Source organism: Podarcis melisellensis, assembly GCF_964234715.1.
Source record: "Podarcis melisellensis genome assembly, chromosome: 16".
Classification (NCBI taxonomy): Eukaryota; Metazoa; Chordata; class Lepidosauria; order Squamata; family Lacertidae; genus Podarcis; species Podarcis melisellensis.
Genome location: NC_138533.1, coordinates 1,220,196 through 1,239,270, shown reverse-complemented (window position 1 = coordinate 1,239,270; position 19,075 = coordinate 1,220,196). Strand labels below are relative to the sequence as shown.

Below are 19,075 nucleotides of genomic sequence, written 5' to 3'. Positions count from 1 at the left end.
TACATTCTCCTCATCTCCCTCCTCTTCTGCTTCCTCTGCTCCTTGATGTTCATTGGAAAACCTAATGAGGTGACTTGCCTTCTCCGACAAACTGCTTTTGGTATCATCTTCTGTGTGTCTATCTCTAGTATCCTGGCCAAAACTGCATCTGTGCTTTTAGCCTTCATGGCCACCAAACCAGGATCTAGGATGAGGAAATGGGTGGGGAAACGATCGGCTTATTCCATCATTCTGTCCTGCTCCCACATCCAAGTGGGGATCTGCGCTCTCTGGCTGGCGATGTTTCCCCCCTTTCCAGATAGAGATACACATGCAATGATGGATCAAATTGTGTTCTTATGTAACGAAGGGTCGGTCACTATGTTCTACTGTGTCTTGGGGTTTATGGGCTTCCTGGCCATTGTTTGTTTCACTGTAGCTTTTGTAGCCAGGAAGTTACCTGACAGCTTTAATGAAGCCAAGTTCATCACCTTCAGCATGTTGGTCTTCTGCAGTGTTTGGCTGACCTTCATTCCAACTTACCTGAGCACAAGAGGAAAAGACATGGTGGTGGTGGAGATCTTCTCCATACTGGCTTCCAGTGCTGGGTTACTGGGCTGCATCTTTACCCCTAAATGCTACATCATTGTGGTGAGACCTGACCTGAACAACAAAGAACATCTAATAGTTAAAAAGAAATAAATGAGATAAAGTACACATACATTTATCCCCTCCCACAACAGATATCCCTCTCCCCTCCCCATATATAATGGTTAAAATCGAGAACATTATTCCTGAGTTGTAAGTGCAAATCCGGTGGTTGCCACTGTTGAGTGATATGCCCTTCAATGTGCAATAAAGATGCAATGCCTCTATGAAATCATCCTCATCTCTCTTTCCCGCTAAAGCCTGAGCTTCCTTGGTCAATTTTTCCTGAAAGTGCTATGATTCACACTTTCTGTTACCACACTGACATTTGCAAGTGTTCACACATGTGCTTGCATGCACACACACATTGAAAAAATTAAAAATAATGACCAAACACAAACCCTTTTAGAAATAGGATATATATTGGCCACTTACCAGTTGTCAAGAGTGTGTGCAGGAGCCAGGCCCTGTGACTGTTAGGGCCTCACAGGATTGGGGCCTTCCTGAGTTTGGCCTGGAAGGGTGTTGCTATCAAAGGGTTAAAAGGTAGCAGAAACGCTCTAATCACTGAGCAGCTGGAGGTCATTAGGCTTCCAGGAACATGAGTTTGTATAAATAGTCTCCCGTGTGTTTGTTCTCCCCTTCTCCCCTTTTTGGGCGTGTTTGCTGATATGTGTGGTTCTTCGCCGGGGTTTTTTTGTTTTTGTAAATAAACCTTATCTTTGAGTTACAAACCGCATGCTCCAAGACTCCTCTTTGAGAAGATACTGCCTCTCCTGCCCTTCTTAAACTGCTGCGCGAAATGCTCTGCTGTAGTGGGACTTGTGATGATGGAAGCGCACTGGGCATTTACATTAAACTAATTAAAGTTTAATGGGACAGGTTATGGGTGTTTGTACGTCAAGAAGGAGATAAGGAGTGCAGTTCAGAGTGATTTATGCAAGGACTGGAGCGAAGACAGAAGCGGTTGCCGACAACGAAAGCCTTCAAAGCAGCTTGAGTCCTGCAACGTGCCTAGAAAAGTTTTAAACAGGCACTGCACAGTTTGTACTCGCTGGAAGACGTCTTATTCCTCAAGGAGCCACCTCAGCAGCTGGGAGACGGTCTACAGGTGTGTGAGTATCGTTCCTAAGCCCCAGGGAGGATGGCAGAGTCCCAGGAAAGTTTTACTGTCCCGTTTACGCGACTCAATGGGAAAAATTGGCAAGATTGGAAGGCTAGAGTAAGGGTTTGGTTGCAAGCAAAAGAGTTGTGGAGTTGTACTGAAGCACCGCCTTTACAGGCAGCTGCAGACGCATCTGCAGAAGACAAAGCAGCAGCAGCAGCTTCACAGAAACGCAACAGGAAAGCCCAAGGTCTACTAGTTTTGGCAGTGGGACCAGAGCAAATGCCTTATGTTTCTGAGTTAAAGAACATGCATGAGGTCTGGACGGTTCTGCAGCGGCTAAATTCCAGAAACACTGCAGGGGCCAAGATCCATGCTACAAGATGTTTGTTTGATTTACGTCTCCAACCGGGAGCGTGTGTGAAAGAACATATTGCCAAAATGGTGTCTGCCTTTAATCAACTAAGACAGCTGGGCATTCCTTTCTCTATGGAGCAGCAGTCATACATATTGTTGTCTTCTCTTGATAAAAGCTATGAGACTCTAGGTCTAACTTTGGAAGCTATGCCTTCAAATGAATTAACCCTTGAATACATTTCTTCTCGGCTTGCAGATGAACAGGATAAAAGGCAAAGAGAAAGAGGTTTGTCTTTAAAGGAGTTATGCTGTGCCTAAGAGTGTTGATGCTGAGTTTGAGAACACAGTAAATGCTTTTGCAGCTAGACACTGTTTTCGCTGTGGTTCCCCTTCCCATTTAATCAGGAATTGCACACGTGAACCTGGTCAAGACAGCACCAAGGCCGTTACCCCTAGTTACCAGACAAGGAGTTCCAGGGGACGTCGAAGAAGAGGAGGAGGTCGTGGCTACTCCCACAGCACACAGCACATGGCTTCAGCAATGGCGTTGATGCAAGGGCGTGGCCAAGGCAGCAATCTATGCTGGTTGATTGACAGTGGTGCATCTCACCACCTGGTGGCGCCATCTAGTGTCCGTTTGCGGAATTGCAGGCATTTGCAAACCCTTAAAGTTGTGACAATGGCAGATTCAACTAAACGTTCCTTAGAGACCGTAGGCACAGTGTTCCTGAATTGTTTGCAAACAGAAATTGATGCCTACGTGCTAAAGGGAATGAAGGGGTGTATTTTGTCTGTGTCAGAACTTGATAGAGATGGGTTTAAAACTGTGTTTGAAAATGGGGTTTGCACTATTTCAAAGAATAACGTATCTCTTTTGCAGGTGGAATGCAGAGATGGGTTATATTATTTTGAGACAAGTCCAGATGAAGTTGAACAGGTTCATGCTGGTTGTGTGAACTCGCCTACCCATAATTCTTGTGTTCATTTTTGGCACCGCCGTCTGGGACATATTAATTTTCAGTATGTTAAAAAGCAACCTGAATTATCAGAAGGGTGCAAAATGAACAAATGTACTAAGTATTTGGATTGTACTGCATGCAAAAGGGCGAAGGTTCGTAGATGCAGCTATCCCAGTTCAGATAGGAAATCTGACAAAGTATTCCAACTTGTGCATATGGACCTATGTGGCCCAATGCCTGTTGCTAGCATGGGAGGTTCAAGGTATGCACTGTGTCTCTCGGATGACAAAACAAAGGTTACATGGTTTTTTCCTCTCAAAACAAAAGCAGATACTGCAGAAACAGTTAAAAATTGGGTTCATGCAGTAGAACTTGAATTCGGTACTAGAGTACTTGCTTTTCAGACAGACAGAGGGTCAGAATTTACCGGGTCTGTGTTGCAGAATTTCTTTAAGAAAAAGGGAATTAAGCATTGTCTGTCTACACCTTATTCCCCCCAAGAAGGAGGCGTGGCCGAACGTAAAAACAGGGTTCTGCAAGAGTTAGCAAACTCTATGTTGTTTGATGCTAAACTCCCTCAAAGTTACTGGGCGGAAGCCTGGCAGGCGGCTACTCATATTCTGAACCGAGTATATAATTCGGTGATTGGCACTACCCCTTATTTTGCTTTATATGGGAAGAAGCCCAAAGTTAATTACTTTCGGGTGTTTGGATGTCCAGCCTATGTACTTATCCCAAAAGTGTTAAGGAAAAAGGGAGGTCCAAGGGCTAGGAAACTCATCTTTTGTGGGTACGAACCACATGCTAAATCTTGGAGATTTGTGAACCCAAATGGGGATACTACAAGAGTGGTCCTCAGTAGGAGCGCTGAATTTTGTGAGCAATCCGGATGGACTCACTTACATGCTAACCCTGACATTTTGAGAGATGATTTAGGCATTCATGCTGAGAATGAAAGTCCAGAGAGTAGTGAGCCAGAAGGGGGTGGTGCACATGGTTCAGATGCAGATTCCGACCAGGCACAAGGTTCTTCTCCTAAGGTAGAAAAGCCAGAATCTAGGAGTGTTCCAACATCGCCAGTCAGTAGGCCTAGCAGACAGCAAAAGCGAAGCAGGTCACCTGCAACACCAAGCCCAAGGGAGGTATCTAAACGGAGGTCTTTATCCCTAGGGGCGCGTCCAGATATAAAGTCTGAGACAGATCCTGACAGCCAACGGTCAGAGGGGGCACAAGAGGAGCAATTGCGCAGGTCAAATCGTGCCACGAAGGGCAAGCCGCCAGAGCGGTTTAAGGTGACAAGCATATACGTAAATATGGCACAGTGTGAGCCAGATAGCTATATAGAGGTACAACAGCTTCCAAGCTCAGAAGCCGTAAAGTGGCAGGAAGCAATGGAAAAGGAGATGGCTTCAATGAAGTCTCTTGGTGTGTTTACAAGTACAGAGCTTCCGAAAGGGCAACAAGCTGTAGGTTGTCGATGGGTATATCGTTTAAAGCCCACAACTACTGAGGAGTTGCAATATAAAGCCCGACTAGTGGCAAAAGGGTTTTCGCAGAGCAAAGGTGTTCACTATTCTCAAATCTATGCCCCTACTTCAAGATTGGAGTCACTAAGAATGCTTTTAGCCTCTTCAGCTAAGAAGGGAAATAAGCTGTTTCATTTTGATGTCAATGTGGCTTATTTAAATGCAGACTTACAGGAGGAAGTCTATATGACACCACCACCAGGTTTTGAAGGAGACAAGCCAAACCAGGTCTGGCGCCTACACAAATCCATTTATGGGTTGAAACAGTCCGTCCGTAATTGGAATTCCTGCTTAAACGATGCTCTAGAGAGCATGGGGTTCAGAAAGAGCGCAGCAGATGCGTGTCTTTATCTAAAAGGCTCAGGATGTGAACAAGAAGCAGTCTTGATATTTGTTGACGATTTATTATACAGTGGAAAGGATGATAAACTTGCACAACAATTTGCCACAAAGCTTGGAGAAAGGTTTCAGATAAAATCACTAGGCAATGTATCTGTTTATCTAGGAGTTAAAATTCAGCAAGATGAAAATGGGAACTATTGGCTCAGCCAAGAAGCTAAGATCCAGCAGTTACTGGAAAGGTTTAAAATGGACAACTGTGCTGGTGTTAAAACCCCAATGGAGTTAAGTTACCTAAAGGATGCTCAAGCCGGGCAACAGGCAGAGTTCTCTAATCCCGGGGTTTACCAGTCAGCAATAGGCAGTCTATTCCACATTGCACAGTGGACTCGGCCCGATATAACATATGCTGTCAATATGCTGTGTAGACAAGCTGAAAAACCATCAATGCATGCTTGGCAAGGAGTAAAAAGAGTTTTAAGGTATCTCCAAACTACCAAAAGGTTTCGCTTAAAACTATCAGCAGAGGGCAGCACACAACTTGAATGTTGGGCCGACAGCAGTTGGGCAGATGCTGGACCAGATAGAAAATCAGTGTCAGGAATGGTGATAAAATTTGGAAATGCACTAATTGGTTGGAGATCAAGAAATCAGTCACTTATAGCTTTAAGTTCAACTGAATCTGAGTTCAATGCATTATCAGATGTGTGTAGAGAACTGGAATTTTATAAGCAACTGGTACAAGAATTGTTTGGAGAATGTTCCCTACCTATCAGAGTGTGGGAAGACAATCAACCTTGTATTAAACTAGCTAAATCAGGTCAATTCAAGGCACACACAAAACACTTGGATATCCGTTATCAAAATGTATGCCAAAGTGTAAAACAAGGTTTAATTGAACTAAAGTATTGTCCAAGCCAAGAAAATCTCACAGACGGTTTTACAAAAGCTTTGAGTCCACAATCTCATAAATGTTTCTGTTCAGGTTTAAATTTGAATTAAGGTTGGTACAGCTCAGTGTTACGAGCGAGAGGGGGTGTTGCTATCAAAGGGTTAAAAGGTAGCAGAAACGCTCTAATCACTGAGCAGCTGGATGTCATTAAGCTTCCAGGAACATGAGTTTGTATAAATAGTCTCCCGTGTGTTTGTTCTCCCCTTCTCCCCTTTTTGGGCGTGTTTGCTGATATGTGTGGTTCTTCGCCGGGGTTTTTTTGTTTTTGTAAATAAACCTTATCTTTGAGTTACAAACCGCATGCTCCAAGACTCCTCTTTGAGAAGATACTGCCTCTCCTGCCCTTCTTAAACTGCTGCGCGAAATGCTCTGCTGTAGTGGGACTTGTGACGATGGAAGCGCACTGGGCATTTACATTAAACTAATTAAAGTTTAATGGGACAAAGGGCAAGGCACAGCCGCACAGATGAGGCTTGACAGAAGACTCATAGCACCTGGTGGCAAGGGCTGAGAGGGGTATATAAGACCAGCATTTCCATCTGGCTCTTTGCCACAGCAACATGCTACCCACCTAGCTGTACTTTGGTTTCCTGACTCCTGGTTTCCTGATTCGTGGGCTCTTGGCTTCCTGACCCCTGGACTGCTGACCATGGACTGCTGATTCCTGCTTCCTGACCTCTACCCCGGTCCCGACATACCAAGTTGTGACTCTGACTGCCTGTAACCCGGACCGTGACACCAGTTCTCAGGTGCTGAGGCTGATCTGAAAAGTTGTCCATGATTGCTCAGTGGAAATATGCCAGTGCAAGTTCCTCATCCTGATTCATCCAGAGCTCATCCTGGATAATTTAATGTAAATTAATTCATGCTGGTGTAAATAAAATTAAATAAACAAATAAACCCCATTAGTGTTCTGGGGGCAAGGCGAACATGGCAGGGCAAAGAGAGACTTACATCTGTTTCAAATCCCACTCAGTTGGGTCATAGTACCTAGGGCCTGGTCATGAAAATTTAGGCTTACACTCATTTATCAGTTTAGTTGGCAGTCGTCCCTCCCAGAGGCTCCAGAATGGAGTTTGGAATAGGGATAGTTTATGTCATCTTTAATTATGCTGGTTTTTATATTTAGGGTTGCTCTGTCCAAGGTGTATTGTGGCACTGACATTTCTAGGACACCACTTCATTGATGATTTGTGGAATCATATACTTATGGATTTCCCTGTAGCTTCATCATCTGACATTATGTAACACCAGAATCAACCAGATCCATCTGCTAAATGTGACACATCAGGAAGAGATTTCTGAAGGCAAAAACTACTGGGCCAATGGCCTTCCTCAGAGGGAGGTAGACTTTCCTTTGTTAGGTCATTGTAAGCAGAGGGTGAATACCCACCTAAGTATAAGGAATTGTATAGCAGTGGATTCTCTGCAGAGGCTGGGGTGGACTATATGGCCTTTGGGGTACCTTCCAACTCTATGATTCTATTATACAATATAAAGAAACAGACAAACTATTATGGGAGAAGGATGTTTGCTCTGGAAGTTCTACTGCCATTGAGTCAACAAATTGGAGAAGTAATTATCTCCCCTGTCATTATTTGAATCACTGTAATTGACCCAAAGCTCCAGCAGCTTTCTTGGAAGCTACAGAGAGGGGAGGAATCAACAAGCAAGCCTGGAATGGTTATAAGTACTGTATTGCTTCTGATGCAGCCAAGATTAGGCTTAAGAGGGGGCTCTGTCAGTTTCTTCTTTCATTGCATATAGTATATTCTTCAGATCTTGTCCCTTGACAATGTAGATGATGAAGTGCACTGGCAGAGTCTCTTTCCATCCAAGACGTAATACTGAAATCAGGCTGGTGGTCAGAATGATGTTTTGACCTGAGAAACACAGGAGCCTCGTTTGCAGAAGGAAGTTTTCCATCCAGATGTTGGTGCTGCTCCTGCTCCTGCTCCTGCTGCTCCCAAACATGGTGTTCAAAGTAAATACCAGTAAGTGTGTTGGAAGTAATCCAGTACATGTTCCACATGACTGGTATGAGACAAGTGATCTCCTCATTGGTGGGATGGCATCTCTTATGCATTACTTTTCCCCTGAAATTGTATTCAACATGCACCCTTCTCGGGTCTCGATAGCCAGCACCCCAACGTAAGAAAACTGCCTGTCATTTTATTTTAGTGGTGTTTAGTCTTTATATATGCATGAACAACTGCAGCTCATACTGCTTTGAAAAGATATTAGAATTTTTCAAAAATGGTGGGTGGGTGGATAAGAACCACTGGTTGAGAAGAAAATGAAATTCTCCAACATCAATGAGTTCAAACTGTGCCTTTGTGGTCAGTTGGGCATTTGGAAACATTATCCTTTGATGATCCAATTATTCTTATCTCTTATATGTATGTATTTTTATATATATGCATTCTTATTTTATGAAAATTGTACACATTCAAGCACATTGAACCTATAAAGTTCTGTATTTCAGGAGTAGGCAATTTGTAACCTTTCAGCTAATTGTGGATGGGTGTCAAAGGGGAGGAAATTGAAAGAAAAGAGGGTGAGACAGAAATTTGTGTGTGAGAGAGACAGACAGACAGACAGACAGACAGATGGTAGAAATTCAGAAAAAAAGGGAATTGAATGGCTGCACCTTGAATGGACAGGGCTGGAGTGAGATAGGGTGCTGGTAAGGGCAAAATTGTGGGCGAAAGAGAGTGTCCTGCTGATGTTTCCATATAGCCCCAACCTCCCCACAGCCCTGTCCTTTCTCACTCCATTAAGGTAAACCTGAGCCACACTGGTGTGGGGAGAGAGGCTCTGCAGCACTTCTACTATTCTGTACTTGTTAGAAAGTGCAGGGAGAGAGAGAGAGAAATGAGCAGAGTGAAAAATGCCAGTCCATACTTTGTCCCCATTGACTACCTATTTCCAGAGAAAACTTGAACATAACACAACAAACAGAAACTGCTGCCAAACACCAGCCTAGGATATCAAGTGGCTCCTTTGAACGATCCATTTGTGTCATGAAAGCACAAATGGCTAAAGAAAAGTCTGAATCATGGCAGCAAACAGTTCGCTAGTAGAGCACCCCATGCCAAATGTGCAGAAATTTCCTAATACAGGGCAAGGTGATGTCAGTAGAGTAATAATAATAATAATAATAATAATAATAATAATAATAATAATTTTTTATTTATACCCCACCCTCCCCAGCCAAGGCCGGGCTCAGAGTTGGGAAATGATCCTCTTTAAAACTTTTTGAGCACCTGATAGAACAGACCAGGGCTAGGGAACCTGTAGTTTTTATTCTGCTGCTGGACTCCAGCCCCGTCCTCCCTGTTCATTAATCACGGTGGCTGTGGCTGACGAGAATTGGGAGCCCAATGTCATCTCAATGGCCACAAGTTCTCCTTCCTCTTGTACAGACAATGGTGAAATAGAGGGACTCAGAAGAAAGCAGCTTCCAGGAATGCAGTGCAGCAAAAGTTAGCCCCAACACATTCTCCTTCTTCCCAACAGGACTTAACTGGTGAATAACTTTTCTGGTTCTATCATCTTCTTATAGTCAGGTAGCTGAATACTGAAGAAGAGTACTGTGAGGAGATGAATACTGTGATGAGATATTTTGTGCAATGCATCATTATCCTGTGAAAGTCACTTTATTTGCAGCCTGGTGACCAAGTTCTACCAGCACATCCTTGCCTTGGTGTTTGCTGTTGATGAGATCAATGATAATCCCAGGATCTTGCCCAATGTCACCCTCGGGTTCCACATCTACGACAGCTATACTGATTCAAAGATGACCTACCGCACCACTATGGACCTACTCTTCAAATCACATCACTTCATCCCCAACTACAAATGTGGCACCCAGGAAAATGTAATAGGAGTCATAGGTGGATTCAGCTCTGCTACATCTTCACGCATGGCAGACATCTTAGGTCTTTTCAAGATTCCACAGGTAGGATCTGAGAAGCAGAGAAATGGGGACTTCTCTTGATACTCTCTTTCTAGTAGGATTCATAGTTATGGAAGTGGTGTAATGAGAAAGGAAATTAATATGGTCTGAATGACGTGGACTTGCATCATGGAATCTCTTGTTTTAGTTGACTGTATCTAAGCCCACTCTGGAAGCATTTTTTACTTAAAAGTGAGGTAGAAATGATCAAAATAAAATAATATGGGTATCCAACTATACGAACAAGATGAAAGAAGTCCCAAAAAATGTGCATTATACACATAGAAAAGTAATAGGACTGAATAGCTCAAGGAAAAGGTACCATATGTTTATTTTGTGCAGGTTTGTAAAAGGAAACAGCGGCTTAAAAATAAGTAAATTGTGGGTATATAAAATTGCACTGTATGGAAATATTTAGATAAATGAAATCAGTATGAGCTCCTTTTTCTACTCTGTAAGTACTGCCTGGCTTTTGTTTTTCAGATTTCATATGGCTCTTTTCAACCAGCAGTCAATTACCAAACCAAGTCCTCTTCCTTTTATCGAATGGTTCCTAGTGAAGATTTTCAGTACAGAGGAATCGTCCAACTGCTTTTGCATTTTGGATGGAAATGGGTCGGTCTCATTGCCCAGGATGATGAAGGTGGAGAACATTTCTTGGAGGTCATAGAGTCAATGCTCTCCAAGAATGGGATCTGTTCTGAATTCACAGACATAGTTCCAACAAATGCTCGCTACTCCAAAGGTCTGTATCAAATGTTCTTAAAGCGAGTCGGAAATCTCCCAGGTTTTCTGGCGAGCAAAGCCAATGCTGTTATTGTATCTGGAGAAAGTGCACCAGTTACATGGTTGGCAAATACTGTAGTAATGATCCATGCCTATCAACTAAAATATCCTTTGTATAAACTCTCTGCCGCAAAGGTGTGGATCACAACAGCCCAAATTGATTTCAAGTTCTTCAAAGTTCAAATGGTGACTGGCCTTTCAACCCGAATGTTCCATGGCACTCTCTCTTTCACAATTCACACAAAGGAGATTCAAGATTTCTATGACTTTCTTCGGAATGTAAACCCTTCCTGGGCAGATGGAGATGGTTTCATCAGTGATTTCTGGGCAGAATCATTCCGTTGTTCTGCTTCAGACTCGGGAATTTCTAAGTTCTTCAGAAGTGCATGCACTGAAGAGGAGATGCTGGAGAGCCTTGCTACACCGTTCTTTGAAATGCGCATGACTGGCCACAGCTACAGTATCTATAATGCTGTCCATGCTCTAGCACATGCCTTCCATGCCTGGTACTTAGTGAGAGCCAAGAACAGAAGAACGGAGGCTTGGGATGGACTGTCTTCATGGAATGTGGAGCCCTGGCAGGTAGTGCTTCCTTACAGACAAGTTGTTGTGCCCTGGGTTTAGGACACTGGTGTGGCATACAGAAGAGATTTTTTTGAAAATGCTATAGTACATAGTGGGGGGGATATTAAGGAATACTCCTCTACCCGTGGCAAATGGGAAAACTTGGAAAGAGGCATAAGCAGGCCTCCCATTGTGCAGGAGCTAAAGACCAGGTACCCATTTAGTTAACTTACAGTACAATGGTCTAGGTGAGTGCAGGATTTCAGCCTAGGCTTGAGACTTGCATAGGAGGGAAGAAGCGAGGTTATGGTGTGTTCAACAGTTGTGTGTCAGGGCAGGAAATCAACATGTTGATAGATTTATTATATGGAAATAGAATAAAGAGGAAAGCTTCACCTGTTTACATTCTGTCCATCAGATGTTTTATTATATTTATTATATTTCATTATAAAACAGAAATAGTCATCACTGTTTTTATTTCTGGGCATCCCGTTCCATCTGGAAGAGGACCAAAAAAATTGCATACGTCAATAGGCATTAAAAAATACACTTAATTTCTGCACAGATTTTTAGAAAATCCCTTTCAAATATGGGCAGAAGTGGAACCAGATGGGCTGAGTTCTTTCCTCCTGTAGAACGAGAGTTTCTAAAATTCATTTTTAATAGGAAATAGTGTTACTTTGAGTAATATGTGTCCAAAAATAACAGATTCCACTTCACATTTGTCCCTATACAAGATGAATTAGTTCATGTTGAGTTCACAGTGGAATTCAAGTTCACTCAACATCTGGCCCTCCAGATATTGGTGAGCACTGATGGAAGTTACAGTCTGAAAACAGCTTCTCCATCCCCACACTAAGCCCCACTTTAATATTTCAACATTTTTTATCTTTCTCTTTTTTCCAAGCTCCACTCATTCCTTCACCAGATCTCCTTCAACAACAGTGCTGGAGATTTAATTGCACTCAACGAACATGGGGAATTAGCAGCTGGATTTGATGTTACAAACGTGATCACTTTCCCTAACAATTCCTACATCAGGATGAAAGTGGGGATGCTGGACCCTCACAACCCTCCGGGCAAAGAACTGACAATTGATGAGGACAGTCCCTTGGAATGGCACAGAGGCTTGGCTCAGGTTTCAAGTATCAACATTCATCTCCATGCAGTGAAGTGGGAGGGTTAAGAGATGTTAAGGAGGGACGAAGAATTCATTCATGCAATGCACAGCTTTGAAATTCAGTGGAATACCACATCGTGTTGACAAATAAGAGTGTGCTGAAAATGATGAGGAAATAAATATGTGGAGGGTGGGCATTCCAGTGGAGACACACTGCCATGATCTACTTTGTTAAGCTGCTATATCTAAGTGATTTACAGTAAAATAAGCCCATAAGATACACGAGCTAAAGCATAAATCACAAATCACTATTGTAGCAGAATATATTGATACATGACCAGTGGTGGGCCTAGGGTCTCAAATTTCAGCAGCACCTGTGTGACACTAAAATTCAGTGTCCCCACCTTTTATCTTCCATTCTGCACCACAGTTTCTGCACCCCCCGCAGTACCTCCAAAGAGCCCCCCCAGTGTGATTGAACCCATCGCACATCCCCAAATCCGCCTCTGGCATAGCAACAGGATCAATGTGTGAAGAAGGAGCAAATACACAATTAAGATTTAATCAGAAAATCTTCAGATAAAACAGAAAGTTTCTAGCAGCCCTCAAAATGTAGACTCACCCTGTTTCCCTTCTGGTAGGCATCATCCATAGGGGCAACCAAGGCCCATTCATTAAATGAGAGCAGGCCTGAACTGTTATGTACTGAAGTCTCACCCTGGGCCAGCAGGGAGATACTGTAGATAGTTTTTACTCAGGTCCACATATGCAAATAAGGGATTGAAAGTGACGTTCAGTGATTGGATAGTTACAGAAAATGGTTACTGTTGCATTCTAGTGGAGCTCTATATAAGCAGGTTGGCTGAACCCTTCAGTTCAGTTCTGTTCTGGCCTGTGAATAAACAAGAGCTGTTTGAAGAATCACTGTGTCGTCTGATATGTTCACCCACAACTTAACATGAACCTAGTGCACAGGGGGGCTATTCATCGGGAGGAATATATTACAATTTCCTCCAGTTACATCCAGCTGCATAACTCTCCAAAAGAATTGTAGTTTACTCCTCACAGAGCTACAATTCCCAGCACCTTTAAAAAACTACAGTTTTCAGGATTATTTGGGGTGGGTGAGTTTTATGTGTGGTTTAAATGTATGGTGAACACAGGCACAATGTCATTGGCAGAACTTTTTACTGAAGGATCATCTGATATAAGATGAATTCTCTGGATGTATTTTAATGCTAAACTTTCCTATACTTTTTTGGACAGGTACCACCCTTTTCGGAATGTAATGATGAATGCCACCCTGGCAATGGAAAGAAAAAGAAGGAGGGGAAGAAATTTTGCTGCTATGATTGTGCTCCATGTCCAGATGGGATGTTCTCAAACGAGAAGGGTAGGGCATGTCACATTAAGATGAACCAAGCAATACAATTGACTGCAGTAAATTGTGACCAGTTCTTTTGCAAGCTTCTTTTAATTAGCTTTGTAAGTTTTATGAAATAATGGCATTTTATATTCGTTCTCACTGCTTAAATGTATACTGTATGTTTGCACTTCCTTTCTCTTAATCAAGTAAGGAAAAGATTGCTGGAATGACAAATGATTCATGTTAACATAAACAAGTTCCCAGATGACTTTGATGCCATAATGGCCGGATTTGTGATCTATAATAGAATGACCTTCCATTACTAGTAATTGCACCTCAGTTAACTGAGAAAGGATGTTAAGGTCGACATTTGTACACATTCCCCCAAATGATGAGGCAGCACTCAGGAATCTGTGTGATTTTGAATAAGCAACAACTCTGTAAACTTTTCTGGGAATATGCAATGGCTTAAAAATGAATGTAACAGGAATCTGTGTCTCCCCAGTGTAGGTACCCTGTCAAAATGAAGAAGAGTTTGTTATTCAGTCCTCTCTTGGAAACTTCAGGACTTTTAATGGTCCTGACACACGTATGTAATAAGAAACTCTCACACATTCATATGTCACAACACATTTGCTCTGCTCAGGGTAAAATCTTAAGAAAACCTTTGATGTATCAAACTTTTTTGCCCAAGAGAAATATATATATATAAGGTTTAGTCAATGAGAGATAGACATATCATTAAAGAAGACAATAATGCCATATGATCAAAACTGTTGAATTGCTGAGGCAAAATTCACAATTGACTGAGCATAAGCTCAAGTTCTCTCAATTAAAGAAGACTGAGCAGATATCCAAAAAATTGCAGAGTTCCCCCCTCCATCTTTTTTTTGATTAGGAAATATTTTAGAAGATACCTATGATAAGTGGTGAAGGCTATTTTCTCTACTTCCCAGAGAGAGTGGTTAGGTCTGGAGCTCTCCCACCTCCCCACCCTCTCCCTATCCTCCACTGCTCTGTCACATACTCCCACGTCCTCCACCAGCCACTCGCTTGCCAATTTCTGCAGCTCAGTCACCTGATCTATCAGCAGCTTCAGTCCCCCAGGCACCACTCTCCCACTCATCAGCCTCCACCGCTCAAGTGGCCACTAAGACTGTTGCCACGTTATATTTCCCTGTGTCATCTATCATCTATCAGTGGACACATTAAAAAGATCTGGATAGAATTTGGCTGGGGAAAGGTAGGTAATTTGCATATATGATGGGTGGCATTTGTTTTTGAAGAATCTTGGCCAGAAAAGGTTGGCCTTTTCCCTTGTGAAATATACTCAGGCAGACTCCTGGGAAGGCTGTGCTTAAGCCCTAGAACAGTGTTTTTCATTCACTTTTTTTTTTAGACAAAGAAACTTGTCGCAGATGTCCAGAAGATCAGTATCCAAACAAAGCCAAGGATCAATGCATCCCCAAAACGCCAAATTTCCTAGCATTTGATGACATTTTGACAATCGTTTCAACTTCCTTTGCACTTCTGTTCTCTCTGATCACAGCTTTGGTGCTTGGCATCTTCATTAAACACCGGGACACTGCCATAGTTAAAGCCAATAATAGGAGCCTCACCTACATTCTCCTCGTCTCTCTCCTCTTGTGCTTCCTCTGCTCCTTGCTGTTCATTGGAAGGCCCAATGAGGCAACCTGCCTTCTCCGACAAACTGCTTTTGGCACCATCTTCTCAGTGGCCCTGTCTAGCATCTTGGCCAAAACCATATCTGTAGTCTTAGCATTCATGGCCACCAAACCAGGATCTAGGATGAGGAAATGGTTGGGACAAAAGTTGGCTTATTCCATAGTCCTCTTCTCCTCCAGCATTCAAGTAGGCATCTGCGCTGTCTGGCTAGCAACCTCTCCACCAAAACCAGATGTGGACATGGACTCAATGACAGAAGAAATTGTTCTTTTGTGTAACGAAGGGTCGGCCACAATGCTATATTGTGTCTTAGGCTATATGGGCTTCCTGGCCATTGTCAGCTTCACTGTGGCCTTCTTAGCCAGGAAGTTGCCAGACAGCTTTAATGAAGCCAAGTTCATCACCTTCAGCATGTTGGTCTTCTGCAGCGTTTGGCTGTCCTTTGTTCCAACTTACCTGAGCACAAGAGGAAAACACATGGTGGCTGTGGAGATCTTCTCCATCTTGTCTTCCAGTGCAGGGCTACTGAGTTGCATCTTTTCCCCTAAATGCTACATCATTCTGCTGAGGCCTGAGCTGAACAACAAAGAACAATTGATACGAAGAAATACATAAATGCTAGAAGAGCCCACTAATTTATTTATGTTTTTGGTTTTCATAGATATGCACATGAACTGGGTCCATGTGGATTTCACAATCTCCGCAGTTCTGTGTTTTATTTTTGGCAACTCTCCCCACATATGCTACATGATTGTGCCAATGCCTGAGCTGATTCTTTTTTAAAAGCATCTAATACAAAGAGAGAGATAGCAACAGTATAAAAATACTTCAGTTGTAAAATCAATACATTAAGTTCTATAAATAATAAATGAGGGGTTTTTTTGTTCCATTTCTGTTATATTTATTCTACATGGTAATAAAAGGGGGTGTACATCCAATGAGAAAGAATCAAACTACTTTTGAGCTTCATTCCTGGATTGTAGAACTGTTGTCTTTTTGTTTTAGATGCTGTTTTTTTTTGGGGGGGGTGAGTAAAGGGAGCTGTAACGATGACCGAATCCTCATGCCTCTCTAGGCAGCCCACTCTGCCGCTTTTTTCTGGCTCCTGCCAGCCTCCTCCAGACCTCTCCCAATGATTTACTGCCCCCCTGCAAACACTCTTCTCCTTCTGATCCCCTCCTGCTGATCCCCTCCGCTGCTACAAACACCCAGATGGACAAAGGGGGGGATCTCTCTCCTCCCCCACCCCACTGCACTGTAATCTGGCTGAGATGTAAGTGTAAGTACAGGCCCTTGGTGGTGCTGCAAATGGATAGGCTACAGAGAGGCAGATTGTTCCTTAAATAGGGATCAAGCTCTCCCTCCCTCCCTCCCTCCCTCCCTCCTTGGACCACCTTAGGAATACACCAGTCAGAACCAATGATTTTCCTCTCTCTCTCTCATAATAATATTTATTACGTTTTCCATTTTAACAATCCAATAAAAAGCACATTAAAAACATTCCAAATTATAAAATAATCAAACATTCCAAAATTCATGCCTAATTATAAACCTTTGGTTGACTTCCCATGCTCTGAGGTCAGGGCGGGGGTGATGATAATCTCACATTTGTGCTGCTTCTCTTAATTAGTCCAGGTAGTTCCAATAAATCAATCTGATGTTAATCCTTTGTTTATTTTAACAGCCTCTGAGTTCATCTGGCTTAGACCAATATAGTATGTTTCTGTGTGAGTGTTTATTTTCTCCCACTCTGCCTCTCTCACTCCAACAGCCCTCAAATATGGCCAGCCGTATCAGCACCATCAAGGCCATTTGGCTGAACATTCTCATTTTCAACAGTTATAAATAACCTTCATCAATTTATGAAGGCGTTTTGGTTTCAACGTAAATTTATGATTCGAGAACAGAAACGCAGCAAATGGCTCGCCATCAGTTCATTCTGGAATGTGGTTGCCCTTTACTTTCCCATAGTTGAGGCTGCGCTGTAGCCTTGTAACTGTGGAGACCTGTTCTCCAAATAGAAATAAAACATCCCAAAGGCAGCTTCTTCAACTGTTAGCGGGTGTCAGCTTTTATTCTCCAATCCCCACCCCTAGTAGGACTTCCTACCACCAGCTACCCTTTGGGAATGATCCCAGGAGATGGAAGTAGGTAGGTCAGGATGACACCAATCTTCCATCTGGACCATCTCCTCTTCGTGTCTGTGAGAAATATCCCTGTGACTTTATATATATATTAATCTTTATAATGGAATTAATAAATTACAATGCTACTTGCAATCTGTCCCAAAATGAGTTGTATTCTAAGCTAAAGGTAAAGGTAAAGGTAAAGGTACCCCTGCCCGTACGGGCCAGTCATGTCCGACTCTAGGGTTGCACGCTCATCTCGTTCAAGAGGCCGGGAGCCGGCGCCGTCCGGAGACACTTCCGGGTCACGTGGCCAGCGTGACGAAGCTGCTCTGGCGAGCCAGCACCAGCACAGCACACGGAAACGCCGTTTACCTTCCCGCTATAAAGCGGTCCCTATTTATCTACTTGTACTTAGGGGTGCTTTCGGACTGCTAGGTGGGCAGGAGCTGGGACCGAACAATGGGAGCTCACCCCGCCGCGGGGATTCGAACCGCCGACCTTGCGATCAGCAAGTCCTAGGCACTGAGGTTTTACCCACAGCGCCACCCGCATCCCATTCTAAGCTAAGGATAAAATTAAATGCATTTAATGAACAATGATCTAGTTCTAAGGCAAATTGCTGGTTTTGGACTCTCGGAATGAGCCTAATGAGTTATAACTTCACCCTGATATAGGAAATCTCATCTTGGAGGACACGATGGGGTAACAAATAAAACTGATGTTTCATATTAAGATGCAGTATGTTTGCTGGACCTCTGCTCCTCCTTCAGCAAATGATTGCAAAGAACCTTAAAGGACCGTTAACTTTGCAGTTTCTTTTCAGTGAAGCTAAAATGCACGTTCTATAACCTTTGGAGGAAATAGACACTCATTTCACTATGAGAGCAACATCTTACCTATCAGCAGTTGTGGGCGAAGAAGGGGAGTTGCAGTGTTCTGCTCACATTTGGAAAAGATCTTCTACCAGGGCCAACCCACCCATGAAGTGGGATGAGAAGAAGAAGAAGAAGAGTTTGGATTTGATATCCCGCCTTTCACTCCCTTTAAGGAGTCTCAAAGCAGCTCACATTCTCCTTTCCCTTCCTCCCCCACAACAATCACTCTGTGAGGTGAGTGGGGCTGAGAGACTTCAGAGAAGTGTGACTGGCCCAAGGTCACCCAGCAGCTGCATGCGGAGGAGTGGAGACACGAACCTGGTTCCCCAGATTACGAGACTACCGCTCTTAACCACTACACCACACTGGCTGTGGCAGCCACCTTAGACAGCAGAAGACTTTGAGGCATTGCTCCTGTGGGCAACTTACCTCTCCCACCACCTCTGACACCAGCGTAGAGGCAGAGCCATCATTGGCACCAATTTCCGGCATGATCACTTGAGATCTCACTGAGAGCAAGAGGTCTTACTAGAGTTCAGTGAGATCACGTGAGATCTCACTGGAAATTGTGATCAGTGCCAGCAGAAGAGATGGCAGGTTGGGTGGAACAACAGGGCACAGATGCAGTCCGTTTCTCCTCAAGCAGTGAAATGGGAAGCATTGCCTGTGGTGCTTCCCCACACTGGTCACCTATGTTAGATATAACGTAGCAGTCACCTGGAGAGG

General features: G+C 43.3%; 2 protein-coding genes across 2 annotated transcripts in view; both read left to right on the top strand.

The window, feature by feature from the left end:
- The window catches only part of LOC309358874 (vomeronasal type-2 receptor 26-like), a gene marked incomplete at both ends in the record, with an annotated part of 208,931 nt that overhangs the window by 13,223 nt on the left and 176,633 nt on the right, over window positions 1-19,075 (top strand). The window lies entirely within an intron of this gene.
- On the top strand, window positions 7,979-15,960 carry LOC309358857 (vomeronasal type-2 receptor 26-like; the record flags this gene model as incomplete). Its single annotated transcript, XM_081892127.1, has 5 exons — window positions 7,979-8,016; window positions 9,535-9,826; window positions 10,307-11,191; window positions 12,081-12,318; window positions 15,059-15,960. 5 exons carry the CDS (start codon window positions 7,979-7,981, stop codon window positions 15,958-15,960), a joined length of 2,355 nt encoding a protein of 784 aa, XP_081748253.1.